Raw genomic sequence first — 14,584 nt, 5'->3', positions numbered from 1 at the left:
CAATAGCCCTTAACATTGTACTAAGCCATTCCATTTTCAATTTCACACTCTCACGAAAAAAACAACAAACAAACAAACTATTTGTGTGTGTGTGTATACCTAGCTGATATCCTTCTGGTCCAATATCTGGTATATTAGGGCTGGTAGGAGATTCAATGGCATTTTTACCTTCTTCCTGCAATTCTGTGACTGAAATGTACAAATAAAAAACATGTTAAATTTAAACAGGTATTTAAGCTCAAAGGCAAGCACTATGTGATCAAATCTCTTTAGGAATTAGTGCTCAATTCAACATTTTTTATAAGGTATTTCTCAGACTTAGTTTGTAATTGTTGCTATCATTAAATGACAAATAAGTTTATTAATCTAAAAAGTTTGAACTGACTAAAAATAGGTTTAAAAGGGAGGGTACTGATTGTATGACTGTATTGATTGAAAAAAATATAATTAAAAGTCTAAAATTAATGCATCATCACAGTGAGACTGCAAGTGGCAAGGGCGCTTTGACTTTCATTACTGTGTCAACGTGAATAGTGACATCAGTTAATGACAGTGACACTGCAGGCAATACTTAGATCTAGGTCTCTAAAATATTTATAGTCTATTAGTTAAGATACTGTGTTTTACTGTAAACACTCTACTAGCGAAGAGTCTATGAACATGGCAGATTGAATAGTTATCTATTGTTTTTATTTCATGTTTGTGTTCACTAAGCCTCAGACGACAATATATGAAGGGGGCTAATTCAGCTTATACTACCACTTCAGTCAAGTACAAATTCTTTCCCTTGTTTGAGATACAAAATAATTTATTATCAATAGTAAGTGAACTAATTGGTTGATTTTTCAAACTGATTCTTATGTAATGTGTTGTCAGGTAAAAGAAATAACAGTGCAAAATTTCAGCTTGATCTGAGATTGGGTGTACAAACTTTTGGCCAGACAGACAGAGTGAGTTGATATATTATAAAGCTTAGTAAAAAAAATCCACTGCTGTGGTAGATCTATGAGCTCAAGAGTGACAAGAGAGGGAATGGGGAGTGGACCACAAATTATTCATAAATATTGATCACCTGGTTACGTACACTTAGTCGTCTTAGTACAAGAAACAAGGGCAAGCATACTCAGCATAGGTACTATAACTGGTCTGACCAACAACCTTGTAGCTTTTTAGTAGTTGGCTAGTCACACACTAGGCTAGTGACATCAATCTACACTAAGTAACACTACTATACTGGTCTAACCAATATCATGAATGACATGAATAATGAATATGAATAACCAATTAATTAAAGTCAATTATAGTCTAATAATCGTATACTAGGCTACATGATCCTTACATTATGATTATTTGATTACAAATGTAATGAAAATGGCACTCACCTTCCTTTATTTTCTTTTTACGACCCATGGTCCCGATCTTTTCAAGAAAGGATTCATCTTTCTTCTTGCTTGGTGAAAGAGTCGAAGTATTTGGAGATGTTGCCATTTTATCCTACTTCCTTCTTCCGGAAGTTTTCTGCATGAGTTATCCTCTCCAATAAGTGTAGAGCTTCCAATGCCAGATTAGGAGCGAGTAAAATTATTTTCTTTACGCAATCACAAAAGCAAATTAATAGTCTAAATCTAGATCTAGTTTAACAAGCAAATATATTTAATTTTAATTTATTTTTCCCTTAACAAATGTTACATGTAGACTAGATCTAGACCTAGACTCTAATGTTTAAATTTGAGTCTATTATTTATCTAATAAGGTCATAGGTCAAGTGCCTAACGAGGTCAACTAGGGCCCAGCAGAGCGAATCATCGGAACTACGATCTTTCTGTTCCAAGGATAGAGTGACAGAGTCTAGTTTTACTTACATAAGAGTGCTGGGACGTGACCAAGATCCTCACTTTTTATAAAAAGTAAGTAGATATAGATCTACATTTGCTTATGTAACTATTGAATAACTAGATCTAGAAAAGTTGCAATAGTATAGAAATTATATAACATATCGTCAAATGAAAAGAATTGAAAATGATGAAACTCGTCCTGTTGATTTGACCGCAGCGCTTCATGACTTCATGAGTATGACTGTTTATGACATGAGTGCGACAGACTCTGTCCAGACTAGATCTAGATGTTTTTTGCTAGCTTATTTTGACTAAAGTCTAGATCTAGACTTGAGTAATCTAGACCATGGGCGTAGCCAGGATTTGTTTTCGGGGGTGGGGTGGTGTTGGCAGGGATTTTTCTCCCCTCCCCCGCGCTATATATAATATATATATATTATATGTGTGTGCGTGTGTTTAATTAATCTTTATTACATTCTGACTCTTCATTCTTTCAGAAAACATTTATTATACCCTAGAATGGGTTCTTCCTGGAGTTAGTGGAAAGTTTGTAGACACCCCGCCCTTGATATTAATGAGGTCTGGGGGAGCGGTGTGAGCTCTCCCAGTGCGGGGCAAAGCCAGCTGCCAAGCACTATTTCCAGTATTGAAAGCCTAAAAAATGCATATTCTGAGGTATCTACAGTGCATTATTCTGCTATTAAAAAGTTTTATTTCAAAACCTGTGCTATTCTGACTTAGATCCCCCTGCGCCGTTCGGCTCATTGGGCGGCTAGCTGTTTCCACAAAAATCTGTCACTGGCAATGTCTGAAGCCTCTTCCCACGTCTCTGAGGACCTCTATTAAAGTGTGGCGTGAAGTTGTACTAGGATGTTCCTGTTTGCGGTTTCCTCGTGATGGCCTCCATGTCAATGCAACTGTTATTATGCGTAATTCATTTTGTCGTATTACATTTCCCGCAAACCTTATGCAACGCTCTGTCACAACCTTACCAAGAAGTCGACTCCCAGTTCGGCATAGCATTTCCTTGATTGAGACCCGATCTCTATAACTGACTCCTTAAATCCGTCTTAGCCTTCTTTCTTGAGCCACATTTAGTCTTTTTCAATTTCGGCAGATGACTATCCACTACACTTTATTATGGAGTCCAGCCACTGCTAGAAATTTTGCAACCTCTCTTTGCTACGATCTTGGAATTAGGTGACTTTTGTTTGCTTTAGATTTTATATCGAAAAGGGAAGTTTTATTTTCAAAATTATCTGTTGTGGCGTTTTAAACTAAAAGAATCTCTGGAGTTTTTTTTAACAAATTCAAAACCCAATTTAGCTACGCTCATAGAATTAGGCGAGTGTAGTTTGCTTTAGAATAATATTGAAGAGGGGGTTTTCAACCTCAAAACTCTGTAGGGGGATTTTAAACTCAAAAACATTTGGAGTGGTTTTAAACTAAAAAAAAGTGACTTGGAGGAGGCGGTTTAAACTCAAAACTCCCCTTTAGCTTGGCTAAGCTCAAAGAATTTTAGTGTGTAATTTACATTTTTTAGCATCAAACCCCGATGGAGGGGGGGGTTTAAACTCAAAACCCTCTTTGGCTACGCTCATAGCATTTTGAGTATGTAATTTGCTTTTTATTTTTTATAGAGAAGGTATTTTTTTGCTTCAAACCCCGCTGAAGGGGGGTTTAAACTTAAAACCCCTTTGGTTACTCTCAAAGATTTTTGAGTGTGTAATTTGCTCTTTTTATATTGATGAGGTATTTATTTTAGCTTCAAACCCCACTTGAGGGGGGTTTAAATTTAAGTCCCCTTTGGTTACGCTCAAAGATTTTTGAGTGTGTAATTTTCTTTTTTTTATATTGAAGAGGTATTTTTTTTAGCTTCAAACCCCGCTGAAGGGGGGTTTAAACTCAAAACCCTTTTGGCTACGCTCATAGCATTTTCAGTGTGTAATTTGCTTTTTTATATTGAAGAGGGGTTTTATAGTAAATTTTGGAGTTTTTTTTTAAATCATCCTTAGCTATGCTCTTAGAATTTGGTGATTGTCGTTTGTATTAATTTTTTGTTTTGTTTTATAAAAGAATGGAATGTAACTGCAAAACCCCTGGTAGGGGTTTTAAACTCAAAACCCCCTTGGCTGCGCTGGGGCAAGTGATGGTTTAGTATTAAAATCTCTCTTAAAATAAACAAAATCAAAGCAAAAAATCAGTCACTTAAGTCTTTCTCCCCCCCCCCCCCCTTTTTTTTTCCTTTTTGGCTACACCCATGATCTAGACTCTGGATTTTTTTTAGAAAGTTTCTATATAGTTCTAGTCTAGATATAGAGAATTGTGAATAGTCTAGATAAAAATAGTTCGCCTTCAGCTGGTATTGGCTTGTAATCAATGATAAAACTTTCAATAGCAGTGTCAATCAATTCAAGTCAATGATCACACTAATAACAGTAACTTGAGTAACAGGTCATAGTTCAGGGTGGATTGTGGTGAGTGTGTGAGAGTGCAAAGCCAGATTTCTAGACTATTTTTGTTTTCTACTTTCAGCATACTTTATACTTTGATTGACGAAAAGGCGTTGGCAGTGTTTTAATATGGGACTAGGTACTTCATAGCAATTTTATTGCAAGTGCAGCAATGTAACCAACTTAGCCTTTGCCTAAGTTAACTTACTTAGGCTTGACAAATTCTTTCTGGATAGATGATATACTTAAACTTCAGGACAGGAGAATAAAAAGTAAACACTGAACCATGACTTACAAAAAGAAAAACAATTTCAAACTTTAAAATACTAATGAACATTTTGCCGTTTCTTCTACACAAAATATTGTGTGTGTGTTTTTTGTTTGTTTGTTAGTTGTTCTTATGTAACGGACAGACCTCAGCAGAAACACTGAACAATGTTATGACATATTAAAGGGTCAGAAGGTCTAGCTAGTGTATTATTATTTTATAATTTTGAGTTACTTAATGTGGCAACAATTTTCTGTAATTATTTTTGGGCTAAACTTGTTGGATTATAGAGCTGCTGATAGTTATCTTAAGCAGCTTAAGTCTTTATCAGTTGCCCTTTGTCTTTCTTCTGAGAGTGTTATCTTTCATGTGACATCTTATTCTAAAGCATCACATAGATGTGTGTATCTCAGTCATACAAAATTTCAATGTCATATTCAACACCATGTGTAGTATCTATGGTAATATTTGAAGAAATAATGTGGGTTGAGAGTCTACCAAGAGTTTTCAGACACACTAATTTTTGTATTCTCTGTCTCAATACATTGAAGTTGATTTAATTGCAAAAAACAAACATCTTTGTTTAATGCTCTAAACCTAGTTGATGGTATCAAAGATTTTGCCTCTTAGTCTAAGAATCTGAAAAAAAAAATCTGCGCTTTTAGATAAAATCTTGTGGCTTAATTGTTATAAAATCATTGTTGAAGAAAAGCTGAAACCCAGTTAATTTAACCAAATCAGGATGGGATTGTTTTGATTTGACTGTAGGACTGTAATAGGATTTGGTCTGAATAAATGGCTGATTGAATTAACTGGATTCAACTGTACTTTGTTTACTTTATTTCTCTAGATGTCTGACTACTTAGCACCAGCTGCAGCCATTATCTTGCCCAATATTGGAGGTCTAGCTGCTGGATATATTACACGAGGAAATATTAAGACTTGGTATGAGGTTAGTATGGATACCTGTTTTATAGTCTAAAGTGAATAACTAATTTTTCTTATTTATTTTTATATTATTTATTTATTTATTTTACTGCTATTTCAATCTTTTTGAAGACTTTTACTTGGATTTTTTTTTTTTTCATTTCTTCTAATTAGGATATAAAGCTCAATCTTATTTATATGTTGGTATTGATAATGACCTTTAACACAACTTTTCAAAATGAAAAATGAAGTGAACAATAACCATTTGATTTCTCAACTCACATTCAAAGGAGAAAATTCATCATTTATGAATATTTTATAATCATTTGTTTAAACCTCATTTATGAAAATATTTAAATTAGAAGACTTTTTTTTTTTACCAAAATTAGTGCAAAATTTTTAACTTATTCTCTAGGGCTTGAAGCTTCCCTCATGGCGCCCACCAAACAGAATTTTTCCTCCAGTGTGGACCACTCTCTATTGTACTATGGGCTATGCTTCATACCTTGTGTGGCGTGATGGAGGTGGTTTCACTGGTGATGCTGCTTTGCCTTTGGCAGCTTATGGTACTCAACTGGCACTGAATTGGGCCTGGACACCTATATTTTTTGGTGCTCACAGCTTGAAATGGGTAAGCTACTCTTGCAGTAAGATTATACCCCATTCCCCACTTCCCTTAAAAAAAAATTGCTAATAATTAAAAACAATAACAATTCATCTCACATTTCATTTTTTACTTAACTAAAAACTTTAATAATGGTTATGGTAATTAGGCCCATTGACACATTTCATGCTGTACTGTGCCCATTTATCTACCTCAGTACTATGTAGTCATCTATCCAGCAATGGGATGTTAAAAACTATTAAATTTATTATTCTAATTCAAATATTTGAAGTTCTAATTTTAAATTCTAGCGTAACTGAAGTATATGGGATGAAATTTCAGTCACTGATAATAAATGTTTATAACAATGATATATTTGATATTAAACACATAGGGTTGATAGTGTGTTGTTGGTCTCTTTCTTCAATCTACTAGTGTGCAGATAAATTGTACGTAAAGTAAACATTTAAAATTGAAAGAAACTTATGCAGCGTATAATTTTTTTTACATTATATTTGTTGCATATTTATTTATATAGCCACTCTCTGTCTTTTAAATGCTAGTCTTTTGGGTATCAATAAAAAAATTAATTAATCATTCCTTTTAAAAAATTAGGCTGTTAGTTTTGGCATGTTCAATTAACTTTGAAAAGCTTTACTTTTTCATTTTAACCTAGAAAAAAATATTTGGGGCTGGTCCCTCCTTTTACACAAATGGCCCTATGTTCAAACATTTTATGTCCATCTTGAATTGAGTTTATATACTTTTTGATCACCACATCCTTCTCCTTTAAAGTCTTTTGTATGAACATGTTTTTCTGTCATTGACAGGGCTTTGCTGAAATTGTTTGCCTTTGGGGAAGTATTGCTGGCACAGTCTATTTGTTCCATGGTGTCAATGAAAAGGCTGCTTACATGATGCTTCCATACTTGGGTTGGGTGACCTTTGCCACAGCTTTGACCTTTAGAATATGGAGAGATAACTCAGAGAAAAAAGAGTAAAATATCCCCCTTCCTATTTTGTTTGTTAAGTACAGCCATGAACAAAAATGCTTGAAATTTCTGATTATAGAAATGTCTCATTGGTAATGTTTTTAAAAAGTGGATAGATCATGAAAATAAAGTATTTTTCTGATCCATTTACATGATTTATATTGTCTTAAGAGCTTTTTCACTGGCAAAGTTATGTTAGTTGTGCATTTAATAAAATATATTTGTGTATTTCTCACTTGAAATTTTAAAAAATACTGAAATGCTGCAAGGACTTTCTTCTTATGCCTTATGTTGTGACATCATGTTTGAATATTTTCTTCCAAATGTTGATTTACATGACAGCCTGTTGGTTTTCGTAATAGTTAGATTTTAAATATTAGACATTCAGTTTTCAAGTATTATTTATTTCCAGTAGTATAAGGATCTATTCTATGGTCTGGATTTAAAATTTGAAAAAAAGCTGTTTGTTTTTAGAAATAGTCAGTTAAGGTTTTGCAAAGTTAAAATTCATTTAGTTTGTAATTTCAGTCACTCTGTGTTACTGTTACTTATGTGTTATTTTTTTTTTTTAAATCTTGGTCTGGTCATTGTTTCTATCACATTGAGCACTGATTCACTTCTCAGAGTAATTGTATCAGATTTTGTTTCTAAGAGAAATGCCATTTTGTGTGTATGTGTGCAAAGATTGTTTTGCTGTTATTTGAATAGATTGAATTGATGGAGCTATATATTTCCTTTTAATCCTGTTCATTTTGTGGAATAAAGAAACTGGGTTTCAATATTATGTACAAATGCTGCTATGTTTCAGAGTCCTTCAGTATCTAATGATTATAAAAGTGGTATGTATACCAGAGTCTGAAATTTCTTCTTGAGTGTATAAAGAGTCTACTTAGATTTAAAGTAGTAATAAAGTTAAGTATTGTTTATAATGGCTTTACTATCTTATTAGCTAGTATTTTGATATGGCTTTACTATCTTTTGAGCCAATACATAGATTAGGCAAGGGATGTAACTCACCGTCATTACATTAAAAACAAAATGTATATGCACACAACTCTTAAAAGGACACAGCAGGATAGAAACTTTTTTTTTTTTTTTAGCAATTACAACTTTATTACTTTTTTCTTCCTTATACCTGGTTTATACTATACTATGGTAATCATACATGGAGGTTTAAGGCTTTGATTTACCTTAAAACTGTTAGTTTATTGTTTACTTTTTTTATTGATACAATTGTAATTTATGTTCAATGTGTGCCGCTTTCTTTATAAACAAGCCATTTTACTTCTATTTAATTTTATATATGAACTACTAAATGATTGTTTTAAGTTACTTTGTAGATTTGTGTATTGGATTTTGGTAGTATGATATTGTGTTAATTCAACATTGGATCATTCCATTTAGAAGATAAATTACAAAATGTTGGAAACTCCCTTTAAATAAATTTGACTAACACTCTATAAACATTCAACAAAATAAAGACATATTATTAATAAGAATAGGGACAATAAAATTGTAATTGGTTGTTGAATGTTTGAATATCCTTAATTAGGTTACACCCATCTTAATATGTCAGCAAATGTATGTCATTGTGTTTTAAAAACAAACTTATTTAGAGACCATATTGTGAATATAACTATGTCACAACAGTATTACTTTTTTTGTCATAACTTTTTTCTTATTAATTCTTACATATGTGTCTTTAAAGTTTGGCCTAACACTTTGCATTAGAAATGTAATGTTTGGTTTTTGCAATATCTGTCTATCTATGTGTCTGGAATGTATCATCTGTTTGTTATATTCATATCTGAGTTGATTCTTGCAACTATATAGTAATTTTGTTTTGTAATTTAGATCAACAATAAATGCGAAGTTTATCATGATATCTACCTATGGTAGCCTAACAACAAGCAATAATAATGGCTAGTCTATTTCTTTTTTCTATGAATGTAGTGGTAATTAGAAATAAAATGTATAAGACATTTATGTGTGTGTGTGTTATTTTCCATGGCACAGTCTGCAATAGAGCTCACAGTTCAGCACCGAAAAGCTGGCTAGAAGAAGAAAAAAGTGTAAGTTTCATCAGTTAATGTGTAGAATATAATTTAAAAAAACTTAAGCCCACAAGACAGTTCTGAATAAACAGAAGTATTGATCGCCCCCCCCCCCCCCACTCGGCCGATAGTATTTACACAATTTGTATACGAATTTATTACTTATGTTAATAATACATACTAATTATTTATATGTAAACCTATTTTAGATTAATTCGCCCCCAACTCTAGTATGTTTGTCGATATGGTGGGGGCGATGGCATCAATTCTGCCCCCCCCCCTAAACTTTCTAGTTGGGGGGGGGGTCCAATTTATATGTAGAAATCACAGTTTGCTAACAGAATCAATTGAATATCTATATGATTAAAACTTGTTATTGGTATTTTAACCGATCTTTATATATTATGTCGTTCTCCTGTTGGCCGATGGGGTGGGGATCGAATACCTCTACTGCCCTTCCCACCTAAAACATTTGAGTGTGGGGGGGGGGCGGTCCTACTTTTCGAAGAAATCATAGTTTGTGAACAAAATTAGTTGAATTAATATAAAAATTTTACTAAATTTTATATTATGTCTCTCTCCTTCAGGAACTTTTGCTGATTCGGTGTGGTTGGGGGGGGGGGGGGGCGATCGCATGTACAGCCCTCCCCACTCTAGACCTCTGAGTGAGGGGGGGGCGGGCCTATTTTATGGAGAAATTATTGTATGTGAACAAAATTAGTTGAATATGTATATAATTTAAACTGCGTGAACCCATTGTATATTATGTCGCACCACACTCTAATCTCAAATTTTATCATTAGTAAATATAAAATGAAAAAGGCTTGTACCAGATGGGAGGGGCGATACATGCAATCACCTTCCACCCATGGGACAAACAAATACTTTTTCTTTTTTTTGTATTAAAGTTAAGAAATTACAAAATAAAACAAGATTACAAAGAGAGTTTGTGTTGCCACACAAACTCAGAGGCGGCCCCCTTGGGAGACGGATCCCTGTCAGATCCGCATATTCGCAAGGAATATTAAAGACGTGATTTTGTTTTGATTTTTAAAAGTAATAATGTTTCAAAGATTCATTTGGAGTTGTAAATTTTTTTTTTAAATGTAAAATCTCCCGCTAGTGTACGGAGGATGGCATCGAGCAGGGTATGAAACCGAGACCGTAGAGATAATCAGTCCTGCGCGCTAACCGCACAACCAGGCCAAATGACAAACTGGTTACAAACTAATAACCTATTATTGATAATATACCTACACATTACGTTTATTGTGCCCTAGAATAGGTTCTTCCTGGAGTTGTTAGAAAATTTTTTGTCTCTCCGCCATTGCTAGCAAGGGGGTCTAGGGGAGCCTTAGGAGCTCCCCCAGCGCGGGGCAAAGCCCCGCCGCCAAGCACTATTTCTGGTATTCAAAGCCAACTAAATGCATATTCTGTGGTATCTACAGTGCATTTTCCTGCTATTAGAAAGTTTTATTTCAAAAACCTAATGTGCTATTCTTACTGACTTAGACCCTCCCGTGCTGTTTGGCGCATTTGCCGTCAAGCTGTTTCCACAAAAATCTGTCACTGGAAGCCTCTTCCCACCTGCTCTAAGGACCTCCATGAATGTGTGGCGCCAAGTTGTATTAGGATGTCATCGCAACTCTTATTATGCGTAATTCATTTTGTCGGAGAACATGTCCCGCAAACCTCATGCGACGCTCTATCACAATCTTACTTAGGGGGTCGACTCCCAGTTCGTCAAAAGGATGTCCTTGATTTAGACCTGATCTCTATAACTGACTCCTAAAATCTTTCTTAGCCATCTTTGTTGAGCCACATTTAGTGTTTTTCAATTTCGGCAGATGACTATTCACTGAAGTTTATTAATGGAGCCCCACCACTGGTAGAAATGTGTTACTTCTCTTGAATACGCTCTTGGAATTAGGTGACAGTAGTTTCTTTTAGATTTTATATCGAAAAAAGATGTTTTATCGTCAAAATCATCTGTTGGGGGTTTTAAACTAAAAAATCTCTAGATTTATTGTATTTTTTAAAAATTCAAAACCCCATTTACCTACGGTCATAGAATTTAGTAACTGTAGTTTGCTTTAGAATATTATTGAGGATGGAGGTTTTCCACCTCAAAACGTTCTGTAAAGGGATTTTAAACTCAAAACCATCTGGAGGGGTTTTAAACTTTAAAAAAAAAAGCCATCTATTGGAGAGGGGTTTAAACTCAAAACTCCCAAGTGGCTTGGCTACGTTCAAATAATTAAACTCAAAACCCCTTTTGGGATTGCTCATAGCATTTTGAGTGCGTAGTTTGCTTTTTTTTTTTTTTATAAACTGAAGATGTATTGTTTAGCTTCAAACCCGCTCAGTTAAGCTCAAAACCACTTTGGCTACGCTCATAGATTTTAGTAGTGTGTAATTGGCTTTTTTTTATATTGAAAAGGTATTTTTTAGCTTCAAACTCCGCTGGAGAGGAGTTTAAACTCAAAACCCCTTTGACTACACTCATAAAATTTTGAGTGTATAATTAGCTTTGTTTTTTAATATTAACGAGGTATTTTTTTACCTTCTAACCCCGCTGAAAGGGGGTTTAAACTCAAAACTGAGTCAAAACCCATTTAGCTACGATCATAACATTTTGAGTGCGTAATTTGCTTTTTCATATCGAAGAGGGGGTTTATCGTAAATTTGGAGGGGGGTTTTAAATCAAATTCTTCCTTAACTGTGCTCTAGGAATTTAAGGATTGTAGTTTCCATTTTTTTTATAGAAGAGGGGGATTTAACTGCAAAAACCCCTGGTAGGGGGGTTTAAACTCAAAACCCCCTGGAAGGGGTTTCAAACTCAAAACCCCCAGGTAAGGAGTTTTAAACTGAAAACCCCATGGTAGGGGGTTTTAAACTCAAAAAAACATTGGCTGTGCTGGGGCAAGTGATGGTTTAGTATTAAAATCTCACCTAAAATAAACAAAATCAAAGGAAAAAAATCAGTCACTTAATTCCGACCCCCCCCCCTCTGCGGGGGTGGGGGATTTCATTTCGGGGGGGGGGGTTCTCTGGCTACGCCCATGATATATATATATATATATATATCATGGGCGTAGCCAGGATTTTTTTTTTGGGGGGGGGGGGGGGGGGGAACCCCATGCGAAAAAAAATATTTATATGCATGTATGTGTGTGTGTGTGTACATAATCTTTATTACATTCTGATCTTTCATTCTTTCGTTTATTGTGCCCTAGAATAGGTTCTTCCTGTAGTTAGTGGGAAAATTTTTGACTCTCCGCCATTGCTAACAAAGTGCCTGGGGGAGCGTTAGGAGCTCCCCCAACGCGGGGCGAAGCCCCGCCGCAAAGCACTATTTCTGGTATTAAAAGCCAACAAAATGCATATTCTAAGGTATCTACAGTGCATTTTCCTGCTATTAGAAAGTTTAATTGCAAAACTTAATGTGCTATTCTTACTGACTTAGACCCTCCCGCGCCGTTCGGCGCATTTGCCGTCAAGCTTTCTCCACAAAAATCTGTCACTGGTAATGTCTGAAGCCTCTTCCCACCTGCTCTGGGGACCTCCATGAATGTGTGGAGCCAAGTTGTACTAGGATGTCATCGCAACTCTTCTTATGCGTAATTCATTTTGTCGGAGAACATGTCCCGCAAACCTCATGCGACACTCTGTCACAATCTTACCAAGGGGTCGACTCCAAGTTCGTCATAGGATGTCCTTGATTTAGACCCGATCTCTATATCTGACTCCTAAAATCTTTCTTAGCTATCTTTGTTGAGCCACATTTAGTGTTTTTCAATTTCGGCAGATGACTATTCACTGAAGTTTATTAATGGAGCCCCGCCACTGTAGAAATGTTTAACCTCTCTTGAATACGCTCTTGGAATTAGGTGACAGTAGTTTCTTTTAGATTTTATATCGAAAAAAGATGTTTTATCGTCAAAATCATCTGTTGGGGGTTATAAACTTAAAAATCTCTGGATTTATTGTATTTTAAAAAAATTCAAAAACCCCATTTACCTACGGTCATAGAATTTAGTAACTGTAGTTTGCTTTAGAATAATATTGAGGATAGAGGTTTTCCACCTCAAAACGTTATGTAAGGGGATTTTAAACTCAAAACCATCTGGAGGGGTTTTAAACTTAAAAAAAAAAGCCATCTATTGGAGAGGGGTTTAAACTCAAAACCCCCAATTGGCTTGGCTACGCATAAAAATTTTAGTGTGTAATTTGCTTTTTTTTATATTGAAGAGGTATTTTTTTAGCATCAAACCCCTCTGAAGGGGGTTTAAACTCAAAACCTCTTTTGGGAAGGCTCATAGCATTTTGAGTGCGTAGTTTGCTTTTTTTTTTTTTTAAATGAAGGTGTATTTTTAGCTTCAAACCCGCTGGCGGGGGGTTTAAACTCAAAACCCCTTTGGCTACGCTCATAAAATTTTGAGTGTATAATTTTTTTTGTTTGTAATATCGAAGAGGTATTTTTTACCTTCTAACCCAGCTGAAAGAGGTTTAAACTCAAAACTGAGTCAAAACCCATTTAGCTACGCTCATAACATTTTGAGTGTATTATTTGCTTTTGTTTTTCATATTGAAGAGGTATTTTTAGCTTCAAACCCCACTGAATGGACTCAAAACTGAGTCAAAACCCATTTAGCTACGCTCTTAAAATTTGGGAATGTCGTTTGCATTTTTTTGTCTTGTTTTATAGAAGAGGTGGATTTAAATGCAAAAACCATTGGTAGGGGGTTTTAAACTCAAGAACCCCTGGTAGGGGGTTTTAAGCTCAAAACCCCCTGGAAGGGGTTTTAAACTCAAAACCCCCAGATAAGGGGTTTTAAACTCAAAACCCCCTGGTAGGGGGTTTTAAACTAAAAAACCATTGGCTTTGCTAGGGCAAGTGATGGTTTAGTATTAAAATCTCACCTAAAATAAACAAAATAAAAGGAAAAAATCAGTCACTTAATTCCGATCATCCCCTCCTCGGGGGGGGATTTTCATTTCGGGGGGGGGGGGGGGGGGTTATGCATAGGGTTAGGGTTTACTCGGCGTTAGGGTTAGGGATTGGAAAAAAAATCGCCACCCCCCCCACTCCAAAGTTCTGGATCCGCTAGTGAATGTGTGTGTGTCAAGAAAATGTGTTGTTCTAGACTTTGTGTCTACTGAAAGTGGATTGTAGATTCAGACACTTCGAACGGAGTAGGTAAAATGAAAATTTACAACTTCCTGGACAATATTTATTTACCGTTGATCTGTTGACAGTTTTTCTCCACTTGCCACTCTGTCTTTTGCCAGTTTCTATTCCATAGACAGACCCGTCCATTCTTTGACGTTCTGTCAGGTCTTTGATTATTTAATTACAAAATATTAAGTTGTCTAAGTATTAAAAATGTAATTTTGATTGCAAAATACACCAGTCTTAAGGTTCAGCCTTCACACCATACACACCCAGTT

At 35.1% G+C, this 14,584-nt stretch overlaps 2 protein-coding genes across 3 annotated transcripts in view; one reads left to right on the top strand and one right to left on the bottom strand.

Annotated features, from left to right (window-relative positions):
- LOC106052636 (beta-parvin-like) overlaps positions 1-1,538 on the bottom strand; it is a 32,601-nt gene extending 31,063 nt beyond the window's left edge. Inside the window, exons 1-2 of the mRNA XM_056034012.1 lie at positions 1,383-1,538; positions 100-189 (exon numbers count right to left, since the gene is read on the bottom strand). Of these exons, the coding sequence (XP_055889987.1) occupies positions 100-189; positions 1,383-1,488 (196 nt within the window). The 5' untranslated portion in view covers positions 1,489-1,538. The remainder of the gene's footprint in view (positions 1-99; positions 190-1,382) is intronic.
- Positions 1,539-1,792: 254 nt separating this feature from the next.
- LOC106052654 (translocator protein-like) lies at positions 1,793-9,063 on the top strand. Of its 2 annotated transcripts, none has more exons than XM_056034014.1 (4): positions 1,793-1,907; positions 5,407-5,508; positions 5,899-6,114; positions 6,918-9,063. In XM_056034014.1, exons 2-4 carry the CDS (start codon positions 5,407-5,409, stop codon positions 7,086-7,088), a joined length of 489 nt encoding a protein of 162 aa, XP_055889989.1. In that variant the 5' UTR covers positions 1,793-1,907; the 3' UTR covers positions 7,089-9,063. The 2 variants fall into 2 exon arrangements, with proteins under 2 accessions (XP_055889989.1, XP_055889988.1); XM_056034013.1 differs by lacking the exon at positions 1,793-1,907 and adding an exon at positions 4,970-5,017.
- The last annotated feature ends 5,521 nt before the right edge of the window (positions 9,064-14,584 follow it).

Source organism: Biomphalaria glabrata, chromosome 6 (genome assembly GCF_947242115.1).
Source record: "Biomphalaria glabrata chromosome 6, xgBioGlab47.1, whole genome shotgun sequence".
NCBI lineage: Eukaryota > Metazoa > Mollusca > Gastropoda > Planorbidae > Biomphalaria > Biomphalaria glabrata.
Note: the sequence above shows the minus strand (reverse complement) of the source record. Positions and strands in the feature narration are given on the sequence as shown.

Coding starts and splice junctions, on each gene's coding strand:
- LOC106052654 (XM_056034013.1), top strand. CDS start 4,985: ATGTCATATTCAACACCATGTGTAGTATCTATG. Junction 5,018..5,406: donor CACCATGTGTAGTATCTATG/GTAATATTTGAA, acceptor TTATTTCTCTAG/ATGTCTGACTACTTAGCACC. Junction 5,509..5,898: donor ATATTAAGACTTGGTATGAG/GTTAGTATGGAT, acceptor CTTATTCTCTAG/GGCTTGAAGCTTCCCTCATG.